This window comes from Podarcis cretensis (assembly GCF_951804945.1).
Source record: "Podarcis cretensis genome assembly, chromosome: 11".
In the NCBI taxonomy this organism is placed as follows: Eukaryota; Metazoa; Chordata; class Lepidosauria; order Squamata; family Lacertidae; genus Podarcis; species Podarcis cretensis.
Window position 1 is genome coordinate 33,509,198 of NC_137180.1, and position 23,668 is coordinate 33,532,865.

Genomic DNA, 23,668 nt, shown 5'->3' on the forward strand with positions numbered 1-23,668 from the left:
CTTCTCTGACTTCTGTATGATGTACTGTATTTATTTACTCTGTTGTCTGTCTTCAGCATATCTTCCAGCCAACGCAAGGAGAGTGATGGAGAAGTTAAGCTCTCCCCACTTGCATGTTCACTGAACACAGAAGACAAATGCCTAAAGTCTGCAGTTCCTGTGTTTATACATTTGTGGGGAGCATTAGTAAAAAGGAAAAAAAATATATGACCACGATAAGTGAAACAAAAATATAATGGACAAAGAGCCATAGCAATCTACTGCCCAGAGAGAATGTAATTCTTAAAATGGAAGAAAAGGTGATATACACTTTTCTCTATTTGCACTGTCCATAACAGGTAAAAAATCAGACTGTGAATAATACCTGGAGAGAATGGATTCCATGTTTAGGATTCCATGTGAATGTTTAACTCCTATATTTTACATATTTGCTGGTTGTTGGAATAAATTATTCAGCAAGCTAACAAGTCTCCTGTGATTCCCAAATCCCAGGGCCAAAATTACAAGTCAGATCTTAATAGTCTGACTGGCAGCCAGCTCTACCTTACAGGCTAAACTCCGCATCTGTGTATAAGAAGATAACCACTCTTTTTTATTATTATTTTGGGGAAAAAGTTTAAATAGTACTGTTACAGTATTCCCGTGCTTGAAATAACCAGGTTAAATTGGAAGATTTACCACATTTCAAATATTTGCAAATATTTGTTTCAGCCCTAGTATGTTAATCTTTACATTTGTGAAAGTATATGGGAAAGTAAGGATTTAATTAATCGATTATTGCTTCTGCAGAGGTCAGGGACCTTCTGCTTAAGCCATTTGACTCCTCAGATAGTGCTGTTAAAGCCTGGAAAGCAACAGATAAAGGGTGGTAGAACACAGTTTGTTACGTAATAGCATTGTTTTCACATGCGGCACTAAGTCTCATCCCATAGTGCTGTTGAAGTGGCACGGCTTCTTCATCCAAATAATGAAGATTGCAGAATATCCACCTTCCTTATAAACACTTTGCCTCTGTGTGCATATGCCAAAGACCAAAATTTCACCAGCCTAATATTCATTTTTGGGGGTTCTTTGTTCCAATCTGTTGTTCTAATCTTCGGGGAATTATTGTCCTACTACCCTGCCTAATAGATTTTTGCAATAGCAGTGCTATACTGTCTCACTGCGAGTCATTCAGATTTCAACGTGATTCACAAAAATAACAGTCCCCACCCAAAGCAAATATAAAGGGAAAGACTGTATCTCTCTGGTAGAGAATCTGCTTTGCTTGTAGAAGGTCCAGATTCAATCCCTAACATCTCCAATTAGGGCTGGGGAAAGCCCTAGACAAAAACCCTAGAAGCCACTGTCTGTCAGTGCAGATAATACTGAGCTAGATGGAACAAAGGTCTGACTCTGTATGTGTTCCTATAAGTACTTCTGCGTGTGTTGTCCAGATTTGCTGACTACAGCTTCTTATGACACACCAATGCTTGCTTGCTTGCTCCAAAGGTTCATTCACTTTGATGTACAGTCGTACCTCTGGATGTGAACGGGATCCGTTCCGGAGCCCCGTTCGCATCCAGAAGCAAACGCAACTTGCACCTGCGTGTGCACAGGTTGTGATTCGCCGCTTCCGCGCATGCGCATGATGTCATTTTGACCTGCGCATGCACGAGCAGCAAAACCCAGAAGTAACGCGCTCCGTTACTTCTGGGTCGCCGCAGTGCGCAACCCAAAAATACTTATCCAGAAGCTACTTCAACCCGAGCTATGACTGTACAGACTTCTAGTGAGGTTTAGAGGTGTAGTTTGAAGTAGGGCCTCAGAAGACTTGATGGGTACACAACAGTGCTATATGCAGCCACTGGGATTCTCAGTTGTTGGATTGTTATATTCATATTTCATCATCCTATTTCCCCCCCCCCCCTTTTCAAACTCTATGTGCATATCCTGAGTACTTTCCCAGGCTCACATTAGTCAAAAGAATTTCTTAAATGCACTTCATATACTATCTTACAGTCCAGTCGTCAGAAGTAAATCCCACTGATTGCAAAGAGGCATACTCCTAGACAGGTAGATATAGGATGGCAAACTTAATCAAGCTTGTTTTCCCCACCCCACCCCCCACCCAAAGTCAGCTATTGAAGTGCTGGATTTTGTAATCCCTGAAATGCTTAACATCAAGCTCCATTACTGCATAAATCCTATACACACTTGCCCAGGGAGAAAGATTCATTGGAATAAGTGGCATTTAACCTCTGAGCAGATCTGTCTAAAGTTGCCTTGTAAGCTTGCTTTCCTTGGGACTTCATGTCTTAAATTAGCTGGGTAGTGGTGGGGAAGGGAGAGAATCAACAAGTGTAGCTATAGTTAATTGTACAGAAGATTTTACAGAAATAAGTTCAAAGGTAATAGGGAAGGGCAAATTGTTCCCTAGTGTAAGGCATATTCATTTCAACAGGATCGGACTGTTCTAGGTGAATTTGAGGTACCATCCCATACACTTACCTGGAAGTAAGTCCATTTGAACTCATCAGAGCTTGCTTCTGAGTAGTCATGTATAGAATTACACATTTACTTGTTTAAGGGTGGGTGTTTGCTTTGGCTAAAATTGAGAGAAATCAGGAGATGGGAAGTGAGGATTAAATTAAATGCCTCCTCCTAATTTTCCATCCAATTCAGGCACTTATCTTTTATTGTTTTTTGCGATAAATAAAGAAGAAGAGGAGCTCTAATACAACAGTACTTTGCTAGGAATGTTGTTCAAAACCCATTGCTACAACAGGGTTTCTGAAACAGTTGCATGGTTCTGTTAACTGTTACCATGCAAATTATTTGTGGCAGGGATGTTAAAAACAATTACGCTACAAGGATGAAAATAAGCTATATAAACAATAAGCAGCAAACAATAAACATAGTTGAAAATGTATTACTTCTTTAAAAATCAATATTGAAAAAGGCATGACCAGAATTTTCTCCTTTCCATTCCTTCATAAAGTTATAAATTTAGGTTAATTTATTCCCAGAAGTCAAAGGAGCTGGCAGGGAATTTAGGAATAATTATTCTTTGTTTGGATAACCAGTCATCTAACATACTATTTCTTATGGGTCATAAATCAAACAACCTTTGTGTATTGGTGAATATGAAACATACACCATTTGCATTCTTTTCACTTGCAGAGAAAAATAAGGCATTTCACTGAAATAGCTAAACACAAACTTTTAACCATGTGGGTTTTTTTAACCCTGTGAGTCTATTTACATTTTTACTTGTTTGTTTGCTCCAAAATGTAGTGCAGAACAGATTTATTCATTGGAGGGAAATAAGAGGGAGTCCTGATTCCTAACCAACTTTGTTTTGAAGAACTATAAAATAAATCTAGAAGAAATTTCTAATTTTGATTGCATAGAACTTATGAAGAACCATTATTATTTTGTCATATATCACCCAGCCAGTGAGGCAGTGAGACCCAAGCATATTTACATAGAGAAAAATGTGTATTTAAGTAGACAAGTAACCAATTGTGCTCTCCACATAGCTGGAAAATACGGCTTTGTTTCTTTTGTGACCAGTGATTTTTTTCTTTAAAAAAAAATATTTAGGGGTACTCTCATTTGTCTACTCATATTGAAATACTGCCCCTCAATGCGGCCAAACTTAGATTCACAAAATGTTTAGGGGTATGCATACCCCTGCGTACCCCCAGATAAAAAGCACTGTTTGTGAGTAACATGGAACCTTATACACATCAGCAGAAGCTGGATTACTAATAGATAGTGTATTTTCCTCAGTGAATAACATGAAAATAACTATATTTCCAAAGTTCAGATCTTACTATAGGTCATTTTGCAGTTAAAGTGGCAACATCCACACCCAAAAGGGAGAGATCAACAGGGTTGGAGAAACCCAAAGATTTGCAAACATGCATACATTTATTTATTTTTTGGCAGGACGGCCCAATGAGTATTGAGCATGCTCACAGGTCATAGAATGGAATATTTGTTTTATTTATTAAGTGAGGGATATGCTACCTTTGTAAGGCACAGTTGTCCTCCCAATGGAATGTATTCTGATGATGATGCATCCAATTTTGTGCCGTTAGGGCTGGGATATAAATTCAGGACCCCAAACCATGAGGCCCCCAAAATTGCCAGAGACAGTGGCAGTAGATGAGGGCTTAGGTGGGCAGCTCATTGGCACTCTCAGACAACGAAGATTGTAGGTTTGTTTGGCACTTCTCTGAACAATTCATCAGACGGCCTGACCCAAATTGTAAATATTTAAATGTGTGTGGGGAGAGAAAGGGGCCATTTCTAATGTTTCTTTCCTCTAATGGAGGAAGCAGAGTGTCCAGGGCAACAGCAGGGGTGTGTGAAGGGAGAAACTGCCAGCAGAGAAGAAGAAGAAGAGTTTGGATTTGATATCCCACTTTATCACAACCCTAAGGAGTCTCAAAGCGGCTAACAATCCCCTTTCCCTTCCTCCCCCACAACAAACACTCTGTGAGGTGAGTGAGGCTGAGAGACTTCACAGAAGTGTGACTAGCCCAAGGTCACCAAGCAGCTGCATGTGGAGGAGCAGAGACGCGAACCCAGTTCCCCAGATTATGAGTCTACCGCTCTTAACCACTACACCACAGTCAGGGTATCGTGCTGCCTGCCCCAAAAGGCATCTTGTTCAGCGCCCCTGAAGCTTGGCAGTGATCAGGGAGGAAAGCATGGCTGACTAAGGAGAGCCCTGAATGGGAGAACGTCACAATGCAGCACCAAGCAGGGTTTCCTAAGCACTTGAGTGGCTGCTTGATGAGTTTATGAAGTTGTAATCGATGCCAATCCAAATCCTTAGGCTCGTAGTCAAGAAATATCTATCTATAATCTCAATGTATTAATCATCAATTAATAAATTAGTTAAAAGTTAAATATCTCTTAAATACAGAAATTCCTCATTGGCAAGTGAGGTACAATCTGTACAGGGAGGTATTGTGGGAAGTATTGTTTTGGTTCCTATCATGCTGTGTATTTTTGTGTTTTTATATTGTAAACCATCATGTGATCCTTGGGTCAAGGGCGGTACAGAAGTTTAATAAATAATAAATAAGAATACACGCTGGAGCTACATTTTTGAGGCTCATAGTTCCTGATTATTATTTTTTGCACTATACTGTACATCATAAACTTCTTTCCCAACTCAGGCCCTTTTCAATCCTTAGGTCTTTATTCCACCCCCCACCCCCCACCCCCTGCACTGTTTCATCGAACCCAGGGAATCAGTATTGACCACTTTTGGGATCCTTGGTGTATGATGATTTGCACAGAGAGCTGTGTTTCTTTAGCCGTCCTGCACCTTGTAGGGGACATAATGCATTTGTGCATGCTATGTTTGTTTGTTTGTTTTGGGGGTTTTTCTTGAAATGAGATTAAACAGCAAATTCCAGGAGTAATACCAGTGAGCACAACATGAACCTGATTGCCAGACTGGAAATCAACTTGTGAAAGAGATTTTATTCCATAATATTTCCTATACATGCATTTATTTACTTGCAACTGAAAAACATTGTAAGAAAGATTGTTATTTTTTAGTACAGGTGGCTCTGCAGATGTTGCTGAACTAGTCTTCCCATCATCTCTGGCCCTTGGCCATGCTGGCTAGGGCTGATGGGAGTTGAATTCCAGCAACATCTGCAGTGCCACAGTTTCCCCATCCCTGCTTTAGTATCTAATCTCCTCTGAAATGAATACAGTGTTCTATCTTTTAGGGCTAATCTCTAGCCCAAATGAAGCCTCAGACAGATGGAAATTCAGTATATTAAAGAAATGCAGCCAAAGCAGACATTTTACGAAAATCTAAATGAAGCATCATAATACCAGTCATCCCACCATTGGTGGTCACTGATAACACATTATTATAATTTCAGATAAACCTGCAGAGGAAGATGAGAATCACTGGTGTTATAACTCAAGGTGCCAAGAGAATCGGAAGCCCAGAATATATAAAATCATACAAAATTGCATATAGTAATGATGGGAAATTATGGGCAACATACAAAGTGAAAGGCACAACTGAAGATATGGTAAGTCATTGTCATCAGTATAAAAGCATTTTAAATAGCAATTTAGTGAAGGGATTTTACTGCCTTATAGCAGAAAGTGGGTTTATTGAGACCTTTTTTCCTAGATAGATTTTATTCTGGGAAATACTGGAATAAATCGACATTTTGCATTGAGTAAGACTTTCCTCTACTTTGATTGTTTTATAAATATAGCATTACAAGGCTATAATAATTCTGTTTCTTATATTTAAATGGTTTAAATTTTAATTAGCCGACCAGTAATTACTTGTCTGCTCTCCATTTAGTTTTGTTATGTTGGCAATTGGTTAACCCTCGAAAGGACAATATTCTTTCAGCAGCACGGCATACCATACTACAAAAACTATTGCAGACACAATTTTAAAAAATTAAAAACCCTAAATGCAAAGTAGCCCATTCCACGTAACTCTTAAGAAGAGATGTATAGAAGGGCAGACACACAAATTATGTCTCAACACAATTTCTCTTCTCATAGAAACATTTGGGGGAGTGATTTGGATTGGGGCTATCACAAGGGGTGGGGAGGAAAGGGAGCAAGTCCTTCATCCCTGCAGCAAGGATACCTAATCCAGATTCCACTGCTCCAGTCCCCCAGAGCACTATTAGTGCTCCAGATATTGCCAATATATTTCCCCCTCTATATTTTAAAAGCAGTTGTGGGGATGGAGGAGCAATTTGGATCAGGGCTGTAGTGCAGGAGGAAAGGGTTGTACTCCCCTTGCACCATGGCCCACATCCAAATTTCTCTCCCACTTTTTAAAATGTTTATTGGGATATCCATTCTCAAATGTCTCATGTCATGTGTAGTTTGAACCACAGAGGTATGTTAACCTCTGTGCCTGTAAAGGTTTCAGATCCTTGATATACTATAATGATACCCAGTCCTGCTTAAGGACCTTATCCAAACTAAACTACTGCTGCTCAAAGAGCTATTATTTCCATGCCACACATTATCCCTACTCCAGTTCCACTATTTACCAATGGATGTGTGCACACAACTATTTACTGAGTGGAACTTACCAAGGTGGATACAGTGGTACCTCGGGTTACAGACGCTTCAGGTTACAGACTCCGCTAACCCAGAAATAGTACCTCAGGTTAAGAACTTTGCTTCAGGATGAGAACAGAAATTGTGCTCCGGCGGTGCGGCGGCAGCAGGAGGCCCCATTAGCTAAAGTGGTACCTCAGGTTTAGAACAGTTTCAGGTTAAGAACTGACCTCTAGAATGAATTAAGTTCTTAACCTGAGGTACTACTGTATCTAAATATGCATGAAACTCCATCCATAATGTCCCACCAATTAGAAATCCAGGGAAACAAGGGAATGGTACAATTCTCACCACTACTTGGCAGGATATTCCCCACTTCCACATGACTTCAAAGTTACCTCTTAATGGTAGGTTGCCTGTATTCACCCACCTTCAGTTGCATTTTGTTTTACTCCTGCCACATCCATCAAATGAGGACAGCAGACCTTCTGTTGACACTAAATAATTGTATGTAATTGTGAACTTTATTGACCCATATTGCCATTCAAATGCATTTTACAATCTGTTGTGTTTTGTCATAGGTGTTCCGTGGGAACGTGGATAATAATACGCCTTACGCAAATTCTTTCACCCCACCAATAAAATCTCAGTACATACGATTATATCCTCAGGTTTGTAGAAGGCATTGCACTTTGCGAATGGAACTTCTTGGCTGTGAATTATCAGGTATGTTGCTGCAATACTTATAATAACAAGAAAGGTCACTTTAAGCAATACCTAAAAACATTATGAATTTATCTACAACTATGTACATACTTCAAATGCCAAATCTGTTTGTTTATTTACTAGAATTAGCTGGTGTTTGAGATGTTTGCATACACCTGAAATGGTAGCCTCCCCTTATCTACATCCCCTCCCCTCTAAATTTATATTTGATTACCATTTTGAAAGACACACACCTGGTTTTGAATTGTTTGTGTTTTACTACTTTTAATAACTGGGTAGCATAGAGAGGTTTATCAGGTGCATCTTCTGATACTGCAGCACTTTGAAAACCACACCTGCCATGTCGGCATTTGCAGTCACAGAATTCTCTGTTGGGTCACGAGTCAGTAACTTCTACTTTATGCAGCTTATTGAGACTGTAGGCTATAAGAAACTTGAGGCTTGCAAGAGTTTTCTAACTGCATTCCCAGAACTTTCCAGGTGAAATTAGGTCTGCTGCTGAGCCTGGTTGCATTTGATGAGATTTGATTTGATTTTGTTTTGTTGCTTTCGAACAGAATCCTTCATTGTGCCTTGTAGCAGAAGTAAATGAACTAGTGGAGCCAATATCAACCCTTTCAAAGTTTTTTGTATGGAAGGGTCACAGCACAAAAATGTAAAGCCTGACCCAGCTCCTTTTTGCACAAAAGCTTCATTCCCTTGCAGATTCAATGAAACACATAAAATTCTCCTTTTTTTGGTCAAAGTACCAGCATTATTTTCATATGGCAACTGCTACAGTAAATTTGTTTGGAGATTATTTTTATATGACTGCCTTCTTACTGTACAAACAGCCAGCCAGGACATTAGTAATATATCAAAGCAGCCCATGTTACATAATTCCTGGTCCTCGAGTGACAACAAAACCAAGTTCCAAAATGAAAAGTTAATGCATTAATCTCACTGTGGCCCTCTTCCAATACAGATAGATTCGAAAGTAAATAGAAAATTGTGTCCAGGTGCTTAGGTGTATTAGATTTTCTTCTTGAGGCGTCTCCCATCCATAGGAGCACAATTTAGAATAAGTCCTTGCCAGAATGACTAGGAATTGCTTTGCTCAAAGAACTGTGAAAGCTTCTAAGTGAATCCATTTCAGGGGCCTCATCTTGTTTCAAGGTCATTATACCTCTGAACTGTCATGGTGCTCAGGCTCTCTAGAACAATTGCTGCAACATAAGTACAATTATGCTTAAGGATAAATGAATGTTCTTTAGTTTCTGCTGATCTAACTTTGTTTGGGATGAAAGGCAATAGAGTGTCTCAGTTCATAATAAGGCCTCTTTATTTACTTACTAAAGTTATTTCCTGTCTAAATTTATATCCTGCAAAGGTGCTCAACACAGCTAAGGAAAATAAGATCAATGGGAATTTTAAAAACTTTTACATGCTATTGATTTCCATGGAACAAATGCTACATGGCAGTTAACTTGTAATTTCGATTGTAAATATATATAGCAAGGAGCTATGGCCATTTCTGGCTTCCTAGTATATATATTTCCCCTTATCACTATATAACTCAATTTAAGACATACTTTTACAAACATGCATGTAAGAGGTTTAAGGTGTACACCCACAAGCATAATATATCAAGTATTCCTCGAGAGTTCTTTACTTTGACAGGAACCTGCTCCATGCAATTAGCTTACATTTAAATTCATTTGGAATAAATTCATGGGCTGTTTTCTACTACATGGTCTTCAAACAATTTAAAGAAAAAAATAAGTAAAATCATAAATCATGAAACTTCATAACTACGGTATTTAAGAAAAATAATATTCTGAAAACTATAGCAGTTCAGCACTGACATTTCCAAATCAACTACCAAGATAAGCTACTCAAAGAATTGGTGACGCCTTGCAGAACAAGTATGAACAAGCTGTCTGATCCATTTCAGGGGAACAGGTCTAGTGAACCCTTCTTGGAAGGAATACCACAGCAGACTTGGTATCATTAAAATGCTGTAAATATTTCTAGTAAAGGACTTGAATCAAACCCATCTAAATGTGCAGGAAAATTAAAAATCTGTCTGGAAAACCATCTGGAAGCTTATTTAAATAGAAACACAATAAGTTTCCATGCTGAAGATGTTTTCAGAAGCACTTCTCAAAAAATTGTAATAATTTGTCAGCTAGTAGGGACAAGTCAAGTAGATCTGCCCTTGCAGGCTTCCCTGTTGCAGGCATTCAAGCTGTATATGCAGTCGCCAAGGGTCAGGCAAGCCAGAGGGATTGTTGTCAGAGGCAAGGTTAGTTAGTGTGGCCCCATGCATGTGATAGTATAATCTGTGAGTGGTACATCCTGAAGGGTGCTTGGTAAAGGTAAAGGGACCCCTAACCATTAGGTCCAGTTGTGACCGACTCTGGGGTTCTGGCACTCATCTCGCTTTATTGGCCAAGGGATCCGACGTACAGCTTTCGGGTCATGTGGCCAGCATGACTAAGCCGTTTCTGGTGAACCAGAGCAGTGCACAGAAACGCCGTTTACCTTCCCACCGGAGCGGTACCTATTTATCTACTTGCACTTTGATGTGCTTTCGAACTGCTAGGTTGGCAGGAGCAGGGACCGAACAACGGGAGCTCACCCCGTCGCAGGGATTTGAACCGCTGACCTTCTAATCGGCAAGTCCTAGGCTCTCTAGTTTAACCCACAATGCTTGAGTCAGACTAAATAGCTCAAGCTAAGGTGGGTTGCGGGGGTAATGACACAGTCATCATTCAGTGTGGAGCGAATGTCTTGAAATGTGGACTCACCAATGTGTTGTAGGGGTTAGAGTGATGGACCTGGGAGACCAGGAATCAAATTCCCTCTTTGTTATTTTTATTTTTATTATTATTGATTGATTGATTGATTGATTGATTCTATTTCTATGCTGTTTTTTATTCAAATAAATCCCAAAGCGGCTTACAAACAAAATATAAAAATAACAGAATGGAACATCACAAATACAGCATAAATTGTATAGAGTACTTAACAAATCATCAGTAAAACAATCCCAAATAAAACAATTACCATCTATGTAACACTATTAACAACAATAACAAAAAAGCTAAACATCAGTTACACCAAAAACCATATTACAGGATTCACATTGGCCATGCAGATTATGTTTTTTTATATATATAATTTTTATTATGCATTTTATAAATTTCCGTCCAATTATTCATTTAATCCCGCATACAACAAATTATGACTGTTTTTGACTTCCTTCAGCGTCTCTGACAATCATCCATATTTATACCTTTAATACACATTCCCTTCTTTCGTATTGCCATTATTCCTCCTTACTCCCATTGTTTCTAATAAACAATACTTACTTTTATTTACAGTGCCTCTTTAAATCCCACTAGCGTTGTATTTACACCACATATATTTTTCAGATAATCCACAAATTTTCCCCAGTCCTCGATGAACTTTTGGTCTTTAGTATATCTGATTTTCCCAGTTAATTTATCCAGTTCTGCATAGTCTATCACTTTTGATCTCCATTCTTCTATCGTCGGTATCTCCTCTTGTTTCCACTTCTGGGCCAACAGGATTCTGGCTGCCGTTACAGCATATTGGAAAAGCTTACAGTCCTTTCTTCCTATGTCCTTTCCTACAATGTCTAAAAGAAAAGCTTCGGGTTTTTTTCACAAAAGTATATCTTAACATTTTTTTCAACTCATTATATATCGTTTCCCAAAAACTTTTCACTTTCTTACATTCCCACCACTGATGAAAGAATGTCCCTTCTTTATCTTTGCATTTCCAACATTTGTTATCAACCTTATACATCTTTGCTAATTTTACAGGTGTCATATACCATCTGTAAAACATTTTCATCACATTCTCTTTCAGTGATGTACATGCCGTAAATTTTATATGCTCTTTCCACAATTTTTCCCAATCTTAAATTGAATATTGTACCCAAAATCCTTTGCCCACTGTATCATTATACATGATACAATGATACGGCCATGCAGATTATGAAGCTTCCTGAGTGACCTTGGGTCTAAACCAGGGGTAGTCAACTTTTTTATACCAACTGCCCACTAATGCATCTTTCTTAATGGTAAAATTTCCTTACCGCCCACCAGTGCTCAATGGAAGGAGGATTCAGCTTGTGCCGTAGAAACCCCTACCCCCCACTTAGAATCCTGAAATACCCACTGGCAGTAGGGACCTGGTCCCTGGCGGTAGGGACCAGGTTAACAACCCCTGTTCTAAACTGTTTCACATGGTTGTTGTCAGTGCTTTTTTTCTTTTTAGAAAATGTTTAGGGGTACTCTCAGTTTCCTATTCGTATTGAAATACTGCGCCTCAATGAGGCCAAACTTAGATTCACAAAATGTTCAGGCGTATGCGTATCCCTGTGTCCCCCAGAAAAAAGCGCTGGTTGTTGTGAATATATGTCAGGTGTGCATGCAGGAGCCAGGCCCTGTGACCAATAGGACTTTGCAGGACTGGGGCCTTCCTAAGTTTGTTCTGAATAGTCAAGGTGCGGCCTCACAGGTGAGGCTGATTGGTAACTCACAGCACCTGGTGGCAAGAGCTCGGAAGGGATATAAGGTCAGCATTTCCCTTCGGCTCTTTGCCACAGCAACATGCTCCCTGCCTTGCTGCGTTTGGCTTCTTGCTTTCTGATCCTTGAACCTCGGCTTCTTGACTCCCTGCTTCTTGATCCTCAGACCCCTGACTTCGTGCCTCCTTGCTTCCTGACCCTCAGACTCTTGGCTTCTTGACTCCCAGCTCTCTGACCCTCGGACTCTTGGCTTCCTGACTCCTGGCTTCTGGACTTCAGTTCCTGCTCCCACTCTGCCATCTTGCCCCCGGTCCTGACGTCCCCTTCCGGGACTTCGATCACCCGTGAACCAGATCATGACAATATAACATTAAAAGAGTTGGGGGAGGGTGTATGCCACCTTGAACTCACTAGAAGGAAGATGGGATATAAATGTAACATTAAATGAAGAGACATACAAAAAAAACAACCACCAGAGAGCAGAATTACTGAGAAGAACCAGGCTAGCACTTAAATCAAGGCTTCTGTCAGACTATTGCAGTCCCCTCATCCCTGTCCGTTGCCATGCAGTCTAGAGCTCATTGAAGCTGAAGGCCAGCAACATCGTAGCTGGCATCAGGTTCAATAAAATGCCATTTGTATGACAGAATAAGATACCATTTACTGGTGTGGGACAGTTGAAGCAATTTAATGATATTTCCTTATATCCCGTACCATTGCAATATAAACCCCCAAGTATGGAGCTGCAGTCAAAATATAGTCCTTACACTTTGTACATCCTTGAATGCATAAATATCCACACACTTTGATTTCGGAAGTAGGATAGCTGGCTTCAAGCAGTTCTTGTCATTAATGGACTACCATCTTTTTAAAAATAGCATAAACCTTTATGTTTAAAGTTATTTATTGTTGGGCTCTTGATTGTATAAAGGGATGATAAATTGCTGATTGGGGGATCTTTACAGTGGTTTACCTGGACTTGGGCAAGGGAGGGCTTAAAAAAAATAAAGTTCAATTAAGTTTCCTTTACCATTTCAGCTTGGCTTCATAGTCACTTAAATTGTAGGTGGTGTAGGAGTTTCAGCATTTTAAATTCACATATTACTGTCTGTGTATATCACTGCTACCATTTTAGTCTCAGTCTGTCTCAGAATGCCTCAGCTTTTTTTTTTAATCTGGAGAAATGCTAAAAATGAAATGCAGTTCCCAAGGAGAAATGCCCTTGAAAATCAATAGCAGTCCTTAGAAAACCTACAAATAACAGACTTCAGAAATACAAAAAGATGTTGCTTCACCACTCACATCCTGTGGGGAAAGCAAGTATAGGGTGGGGGAAGATAGATGCCATAAAACAAGGGCATATTAGGCTATAGACACATTAGTGGCTTAAAACGCAGGTAGGCCATTTCCCCCTGCTGTGTTGCAGGTTGTGTTTGCATGCTGTTATACACACCACAGAGGGGGCAGGGGTGTCTTCATCTGATGCACATTACCTGCTTTGTTTCCACGTCCCAGCACCACACATTCATAAAGCGTCACCAATGGCTGTCTCAAATGTACACACCTCAGCTCAATTTCAAAGTGAATGTGGCTTTGAAGATTAAAGCTTAGTTTGAGGGTAGAGCAATCAAACAGTAGTATGTCTCAATAAACTACAAGATAGCTCAGCATTGTGGGTAACATCGTATGCACACTGTTTCAAAAGCCAGAGGTGGGAGGGCACTAGAGCCAGAGTAAGTGGTGATGTGTACACAGCCATCCAAGCAGTGACTCATTTGCGTGTTCAGACCCAGAAACCTCCCCCCTAAATAAATCCACACTTGACTCAAATTTTTGGTTTGGTTTTTGGCAGAATTCAGGCCACAATTTTATTGATTACAGAAAGTGACTGGTTGCATAGGCTCTGGTTTGACTAGTTCCCTGCCATGCAGGTAGTGCTGACCCAGGGTTCCAGCATAGGTCAGCCAAGGGTGAACACCTGGATAAGCAGAAAGCTGGGAACAGGCTAACTCTGCCACCCAAATGTCCCCCTGGACGCAGGCACAGGCACAACCCCCTCACAGTGGTTGACCAAACCAACGAGTCCCTGGATTCCTTTAATGGAATACCCTACACATAGGGATGGTGAGAGTGTTTGCCCATCCCTATCACCTGAACCAGAACCTATCCACAACCTTACAAGTTGTGACGATTTGCTACGCGGCAGGCAAAACCCAAATGGCAACAGCCAATCAGCCAAGTGGGGAAAATTCCTGCCGTGCCCCTGTCCCAACAGCAGACGACACACGACGGCATAGCAAGGTCAAGCACAACAAGCCCTATACGTAGGGAAAGATGGGCAGGTGTTCCAAATGCACACACTGAAATAGGAAGCTCTGGGCATAAATAGGTCTCTCAAACCATTTGAACTGCGTCACATTGGCCAGATTGGATCTACCAATCGGATGTTGTGGCTTACCAGTTGTACCCACCCACAACACAGGGTGTCTAACCGCAATACGTGCCTTTTTTAAGTGAGGACCCGATTTCCCAGCAATAGATCAAATCAGAATTTTGACAAGTCAGTCAAAGTTTTGACAAGCCCAAGGATCATTGATAAGGAACCAAAGAACTGAGTGTTGCTTAGCATTCAAACAGGGATTGCAAGAAATGGTGGCTGATAATCCACAGGAACAGGCCTTATACTTGCTTAGATCAACAAGTAATCGATGGTCTACCTGTCAACCTTCAGATGATGCTGGAGTACAATTCCCATCATCCTTGACAATTTCCCATGCTGGCTGGAACTGAGACCAGCTAGAGTCCAACTCTGTAGGACTGCAGATTTCCCATCCCTGGCTTATCAAAGTTGTCTACCTAGTTTAAAAATCTTTCAATTAACCAATAAATTAAATAGAATGGATAGGGATTGGAGAGTATCAGCTTAACCATTCTGACCTATTAGGGACTGCTGCCAGCTTCCTTGACTGGTATGCCCATTTCCTGTGCAAGGTTCTATCAACTAATCTGATGCATGAAAAGAATTTTGATTCAGTTCTGCTTGCTCGAAATCTCCAGAGCATAAACTACAACAGTGTAATGTTTATACTTAGTCCTATTAATCAGTATGTGTTTCAGCTCTTGGATCTTCAGGTAATGGGCAGAATATAAATATTTGAAATAAGTAACAGTTGCAGTTAATTTTATTATCACCATAGCAAAAACTATGAAACAATACATAAACATAATCTGTTGTTGTTGTTGTTTAGTCGTTTAGTCGTGTCCGACTCTTCGTGACCCCATGGACCAGAGCACACCAGGCACTCCTGTCTTCCACTGCCTCCCGCAGCTTGGTCAAACTCATGCTGGTAGCTTCGAGAACACTGTCCAACCATCTCGTCCTCTGTCGTCCCCTTCTCCTTGTGCCCTCCATCTTTCCCAACATCAGGGTCTTTTCCAGGGAGTCTTCTCTTCTCATGAGGTGGCCAAAGTATTGGAGCCTCAGCTTCATGATCTGTCCTTCCAGTGAGCACTCAGGGCTGATTTCCCTAACAATGGATAGGTTTGATCTTCTTGCAGTCCATGGGACTCTCAAGATTCTCCTCCAGCACCATAATTCAAAAGCATCAATTCTTCGGCGATCAGCCTTCTTTATGGTCCAGCTCTCACTTCCATACATCACTACTGGGAAAACCATAGCTTTAATTATACAGACCTTTGTTGGCAAGGCGATGTCTCTGCTTTTTAAGATGCTGAGACATAATCTAGTATGTATTAAAACAGCTTCCTGTTTAGAATTGCATACGTATATTTGTTTGTTCATATTTTATCATTTGCATTTGTCAGTTGTCAGATATCACAAGTTACTTAGGTTACATAAAACACATATAAAACAGAGCATACAAGAATGAAAATAATTTCACCATAAAATCCCACCACTTCTGGCCCCAACTAATTACGGCTGTGCAGTAAGAACCAGGACAGTGCGCACAACCATGTTTGGCTGATGCATAATGCAAGACTCTGAATTTCACATTTTTTAAAAAAGGCATCAAGAGATAAAAACTGGAGCAACAAATCATTGGGTTCAGTTAGAGTGTTTTATAAAGGCATCAAAAGAAGTCAATTCTATAGTGATGATCACACTGTGCTATCATTCCGCTAGAGGTCTCCAACTAGTGGTCAGGTCAAGGTCAGATCAAGATGCAAAAACCTTCAAAGAACATCTGCTTGCAGAGGAGGACAGGATAGTGAGTTGGCAAGACTGCTTTAACAGATGACTCCCTGTGACTTTCTTTCTTTTGGTATAATATCTATAATCTGCACAATCCTGCTGAAAAATGCCATTTCTAACTAAATATACCTGAACAAAAGTTTAGATGCTTTGAGAAAAATAGAGACATGGGATTTATGAAAGAATGCAGAGTGGTATAAATATAGTACACTGGAAAATAACTTTTCCTTAATAGGTAGGTAGCATGGCAAAAGAGTATCATGGTGACAAATGAATACCCATAGTAGATAAATATAACTTGCTTTATTTTCCAGATTTTGACATTAGAATGGGGAGGCTGTAAATCAGTTAAATCATTTGCTGATGGATACTAATACTGTTCATCAACTAACAAGTTAATGGAAAATTTAATATGCAGTATGAACTATGACTACTGGCTGACAATACAGAATTGCCTTGGCTAAGTGGTTTAGACAAGCTGTTTGCTATTTATACAATCTGTAATTAATTCTTCATATCCAGTCATTTCCAGGGATGCCTTGGAATGCCACCAAATTCTGCCTAAAGCAAAAAGCTAAACATACAACCACTTTACCATTTTATAAGGTGTATGTAAAAAATAAATAAAAAGATTTTAAATGTTCTTTCAAATGCTCTTAAGTAGTATTTACTCATGCATTGTTGAACTACAGTTTTAAATGATTGTTAAGGTTTCCAAATTGCTGACAGTAAGATTTGTACACTTTGAATAAATATGTATAAGAGAAGCAACATCTGGATTTATAGACTGCCTAAATAGATATCCTCAAATAACTTATTTAAATTCTGTAGGTTGCTCTGAACCTCTGGGGATGAAATCGGGACATATACAGGATTATCAGATTACTGCTTCCAGTGTCTTCAGAACACTCAATATGGATATGTTTACATGGGAACCTAGAAAAGCTCGTCTGGACAAACAAGGCAAAGTGAATGCCTGGACATCGGGCCATAGTGACCAGTCACAGTGGCTGCAGGTAAATAATTTGTAGTAATTATTGGGATCCATTTTTCTAAATAATATTTTTATGGAAGGACATATGCTATCATGTATAAATGAGTTGGCTGTACTGAGTGAATAATACTGCAAAGGCATATCTGAGTGTGTGGTCCTTTAATTCATCATATTTTTTATTTGATTGATTGTGGTTCAATAGATGCAAATAGGCAAGTGGAAATATAACAGACAGGACACCTAGAAAACCATGTTATGATGTGTCTGTTGACTCTCCCCACAGAGTGATAGAATCAATCCAGAAATTGCTGAAATACAGTTTAATGGATGGAATATCAAGAAGCCTGAGCCCAAAAATCTATAGGGAATAATTGAATTCCTTTTATCAAAATCACAGAATCCCTTTAGATACAAGACCATGTGAACTTCTGTCATAAAGACATGACCAGTGCATTTGAACATTAAACTCCAAGTTTCAAATTTGTCTCAGAGGGTTTAAATGACATAAATTGCTGAAACGGATTCTACACAATAATTCTTTGAACATCCACATATACGCAACCCAAGCTGAGGTACTAGTGGGAACAAATCTTTTTAAATCCAGGTACTTATGCCTAACTTCATTATAGTTCATGCTGTTAGAAGAATCTTTCAAGTGAACTCAATCTTTGAACAGACAATCTTAAATCCCAGCTGGAAAGGTTTTATATGTGATTGGTTGGCTGTGTCATGTCTGTGCTACAGCAATGGAAGAAAAGTGGCTGATTTTAATTGAATATTTTTGGATCAAATTTACAAAATCAGATTCACTGAACCATATTAAATCATTCAGTTGGAAATTCTCCAGAGCCATAGAATTGCAATTGATTATTTGTCAAAGCAAATGAACGTTTGAATTTGATTAATGACTTCTGAAAAAAGCATCATTTCTCCCATCTCCTGGTGTTTCGGGTTTTGGTGAAGGAGGTCTTTTTTGTTTTTTGGGGGTTTTTTGAGGGGGACGGGTGGCTGCAAAAAATGCATTAGGCTACTACTCCAAAATTTGCCTTCCTTTTAACATATTTGGCCCTAGTAAGATTGATTCTGCACTATAAATTCATTAAGAAGCTGTACACATTGCTTGTTTTCAGCATTGGGGTGATTTACAAAAGTTCCTCGGAAGGCTAATATGCAAAAGAGCAACAAATCACCAAGCAGAAGACTATTTGACCAGTCACTGCTCAATTTACATATTAGAAACATTGTTGATTGCATTGTTTTGAAACCGCTGCCAGGGGAGAATGGAATTCTCAGCATGAACCCTTAACTGTGCCAGAAGTGTGCTACTAGCCTCCTGCAATCTTTTCACATATAAATTATAACTTATTAGCTTTTCCTTCTTCAATTTCTTTACCTGCTGTTGCTAAGCAATTCAACAGAGCGATAAACATATTTGCTCTGAACTCACACATGGAGGGGGAAGGGGACAGACAGAACTTGTAGAACTTCCATGTCTATTTATTATCTCAGTAATTGAAGATGGGTATATTCAATCAAGTCATTAATATACTGTGATATCCCAAGCCATAGCAAAGAGGAATATGGATTTACTACATGGAACATGCTGCTAGCTCAACTATATCAGCAAGCCAGTGAGGAAAGCAATAAGGCACTATGAGTGGGAAGAAGTCAGGGTCACCAAGCCACCCCTCAAGTCACCAGGAGGTGCCCACATTGCAGACATCTCACTCTGCTTTATAAAACTTCTGCTATTTGGGAAGGCACTTGATAGAGAAGGTCAAGGATTCCTTTTCAGCTGAGGGGCACATTCCTTTCCAAGAAAGCTTCAGAGGGCCACATTGCAGTGGTGAGTAAAGCCAGAAGAAAAAATGTGTGAAACAAGGGGTGTAAAGTTTATATTTTTACTATAGGCTAGTTTCTACACACACTTGCATACTGCTCTCTAGACAAGCAGGGTGCATTATCAGAGTTCCAGTAGATATTTCAGCTGGGTAATAACACTCAGGGTGTAAAGCAGGCCATGAGAGGTGTGGCCTGGGGAGAGGAAGCCAGATAGAGGTCTGGTGGGCTGCATTATGTTCCCAGAACTGAGCCTTTCCACTTGTGGTACAGAGACAGGAGAGGATCGGCGTGGGGACTCCGTGCTTCCGACCCGGAAGAGCACAGGAAATAGCTTCAATTCAGACACGGGTGCGCACGCTCCAGCCCACCAAGAGGTCTCTCAGGAAGTGGACCGGACCAGCCTGAAAAAATGTTGCCGGCCCCTGATCTAGGTGCCCCCCCAGCACACACATAAGAAGGTGTCCCCCCCAGCACACACACCAGAAAAGATTTTTAGAGGTAGAGATGGGAAGGAAATTTGATTCAGTTCACTTTTAATTACCTAATTTGTGAACCAAAACACAACCATCATACGAAATTCTGTACTTGCAGTTCTACAAGCAAGTAACGTGCACAAAAATGCATACATTAGTGTATGGTGTGTGTATAGTTTCATATCTTAGTGAAATAACATACAGAGATGTTATTTCTCCCACTGAGTTTCCAACCACATTTCAAAGTGTTGGTGCTGACCTTTAAAGCCCTAAATGGCCTCGGTCCTGTATACCTGAAGGAGTGTCTCCACTCGCATCATTCTGCCCGGACACTGAGGTCCAGCACCGAGGGCCTTCTGGCAGTTCCCTCCCTACGACAAGTGAGGCTACAGGGAACCAGGCAGAGGGCCTTCTCAGTAGTGGTGCCTGCCCTGTGGAACGCTCTCCCATCAGATATCAAGGAAATAAACAACTACCTGACATTTAGAAGACATCTGAAGGCAGCCCTGTTTAGGGAACTTTTTAATGTTTGAAGTTTTATTCTGTTTTTAATGTTCTGTTGAAAGCTGCCCAGAATGGCTGGGAATACCCAGCCAGATGGGCAGGGTAGAAATAAATTATCATCATCATCATTATAGATGGATTCTTTAAAGGAAAAATGCTTTGCAGAAATGTGTATGTTAGGCAAAACTGCATACAAATATGTATATATTAAGAGAAATTCATACAAAAATGCTGGTGAATTTCCAAGAGGACTTAAAAAAAAGTTCCTTGCCCCTAGGATCTCTTGTTAAAATGTAAGGATCTGTTTGTTTTTATTGTATTCTATAAGGAACCCTTGTAAACCTCTTCAGAGTCTGGGGGAAGGATTCGTGCCAATCCAAAATCCTTTCTTGGGGGGGAGGGAGGAAGAGCAGCATCTATTTCCAGACTAAGGTAGGAGCTAAGGGATACAGCTCCTCCCTTTGCCTGACACAGACTCTCTCTCTCTCTCTCACTCTCTCTCTCTCTCTCTCTCTCTCTCTCTCTCTCTCTCTCACACACACACACACACACACACACACACACACACGAGAGAGAGAGAGAGAGAGAGAGAGAGAGAGAGAGAGAGAGAAATTGGATGGCAAATGAGAAAGTAGGAAATGCATGCAGACAGGCCGCTTTTCTGTCTCCTGCTGATCTCAAAAAACCAAATTCATTCAGGGACAATGTGGTATTACTTTGAGGTACATTATTCTACTGCTGGCGACAATGAATCTGTGGTTGTATGCAGATGGGCAGGGAATTAGGGAAGTGAGGAGGCGAGGCAGTGACAGCCCTTATTATTTTCTCTAACAATTTATGTTATGTTCCAAACGCTTTCTCCTGTTGTACCTGATTGAGTATACAAATTGATTCATTCTGCATCCAGGTGGCTGCTGGCAGATTTTCTGTCAGTCTGAGAAGAGTAATGCCTGTTCCCCCCCCCCACCCCCTCTTCAAACTATACAAAAACCCTGTAAGGCAAGTTATGGTTTCTGAAGAGAAATTATTCCCATTTGACACACACACACACACACACACACACACACACACACAGAGAGAGCTAAAGATAATGAGGGCAAAAAATTATTTGGCAATGTAATTTTAATGTCAGAAGGTGGAGGTAACAGCTACAGCAAATGTGTGCCTACAACAAACACTACAGAAGGCAAATACGTCTGTCACAAGGAAGTGTGAAATGGACCATATGAAAGGACTGAAGGAATTATACTTTTGCCATTAATATGATACTAGTTGCATTGTACCTGTGCTTTGCATTTCTGAATACATTCCATCTCAGCATTTATGGATGACACCCACTGATGTCTGTGCACTTCTGTAACAAAAAGCTACTTGCACAACTGTACTTCCAGTTTCTTCCCCTGCCCTCTGCAGCCCCCTGTGTGCATATGCTGGAAATATGTATCCAAGATTATTCCCAGACATCTCAATTTTAAGGGATAATAATAATAATAATAATAATAATAATAATAATAATAATACCCTGCCCATCTGGCTGGGTTTCCCCAGCCACTCTGGGCAGCTTCCAACAAAATATTAAAAGACAATAGTCGATTAAACATTAAAAACTTCACTAAACAGGGTTGCGTTCAGGTGTCTGCTAGTTGTTTTTCTCTTCGACATCTGGTCGGAGAGCGTTCCACAGTGCGGGTGCCACTATCAAGAAGGCGCTCTGCCTGGGTCCATGTAACATGGCTTCTCGCAGTGAGGGAACCACCAGAAGGTCCTCAGCACTGGACCTCAGTGTCTGGGCAGAATGATGGGGGTGGAGATGCTCCTTCAGGTATACTGGGCCAAGGCCATTTAGGGCTTTAAAGGTCAGCACCAACACTTTGAATTGTGCTCAGAAACGTACTGGGAGCCAATGTAGGTCTTTCAACACCGGTGTTATGTGGTCTTGGCAGCCGTTCCCAGTCACCATTCTAGCTGCCACATTCTGGAATAGTTGTAGTTTCCAGGTCACCTTCAAAGGTAGCCCCACATAGAGCACTTTGCAATAATCCAAGCGAGAGATAACTAGAGCATGCACCACTCTGGTGAGACAGTTCACTGGCACAAAGGGTCTCAGCCTGCATATCAGATGGAGCTGGTAAACAGCTGCCCTGGGCACAGAATTGACCTGTGTCTCCATAGACAGCTGTGAGTCCAAAATGACTTCCAGGCTGCGCACCTGGTCCTTCAGGGGCACAGTTACCCCATTCAGGAACAGGGAGTCCTCCACACCTGCCCGCCTCCTGTCCCCCCAAAACAGTATTTCTGTCTTGTCAGGATTCAACCTCAATCTGTTAGCTGCCATCCATCCTCCAACCACCTCTAAACACTCACACAGGACCTTCACTGTCTTCACTGGTTCTGATTTGAACAAGAGGTAGAGCTGGGTATCATCCATATACTGATGAACACCCAGCCCAAACCCCCTGATGATCTCTCCCAGTGGCTGCATGTAGATGTTGAAAAGCATGGGGGAGAGGACAGAACCCTGAGGTTCCCCACAAGTGAGAGCCCAGGGGTCTGAACACTCATCACCTACCACCACTTTCTGAACATGGCCCAGGAGGAAGGAGCGGAACCACTGAATAACAGTGCCCCAGCTCCCAGCCCCTCTAGATGGTCCAGAAGGATGTTATGGTCGATGGTGTCAAAAGCCGCTGAGAGATCCAGCAGAACTAGAAAACAGCTCTCACCTTTGTCCCTAGCCCACCGGAGATCATTGATCACTGCAACCAAGGCAGTTTCAGTCCTATGATGAGACCTGAATCCCAACTGAAAGGGATCCAAATGGTCTGCTTCTTCCAGGCGTGCCTGGAGTTGTTCAGCAACCACTCGCTCAATCACCTTGCCCAGGAATGGAATATTTGAGACTGGGCAATAGTTGGCCATATTGGCCGCATCTAAAGATGGTTTTTTAAGAAGCAATTTGATAACCACCTCTTTCAGTGGGTCTGGGAAGGCTCCCTCACAGAGAGAAGCATTCACCACCCCGCGAAGCCCATTGCCCAGCCCTTCCCGGCTAGCTTTTATAAGCCAGGATGGGCAAGGATCAAGGAGACAGGTGGTTGGTTTCACTCGTCCAAGCAGCCTGTCCACATCCACAGAGGTAACAGATTGGAATTGATCCCACGCAACTTGGCTAGACAGGACTAGCACTCTCCCGCCCTGGCCCTGTTCCCATGGTGGAGTCTACCTCTTCCCAAATCTGAGTGACTTTATCTGCAAAAAAACTTTTCAAAATCATTGCAGGAGATCATGTGGCCCATACTAGGCCCCGGTGGAGCAGG

General features: G+C 41.0%; 1 protein-coding gene across 1 annotated transcript in view; it reads left to right on the top strand.

Moving 5' to 3' along the window:
- The window catches only part of EDIL3 (EGF like repeats and discoidin domains 3), a 240,794-nt gene that overhangs the window by 172,066 nt on the left and 45,060 nt on the right, over positions 1-23,668 (top strand). Inside the window, exons 7-9 of the mRNA XM_079995641.1 lie at positions 5,898-6,053; positions 7,641-7,785; positions 17,370-17,554. Of these exons, the coding sequence (XP_079851767.1) occupies positions 5,898-6,053; positions 7,641-7,785; positions 17,370-17,554 (486 nt within the window). The remainder of the gene's footprint in view (positions 1-5,897; positions 6,054-7,640; positions 7,786-17,369; positions 17,555-23,668) is intronic.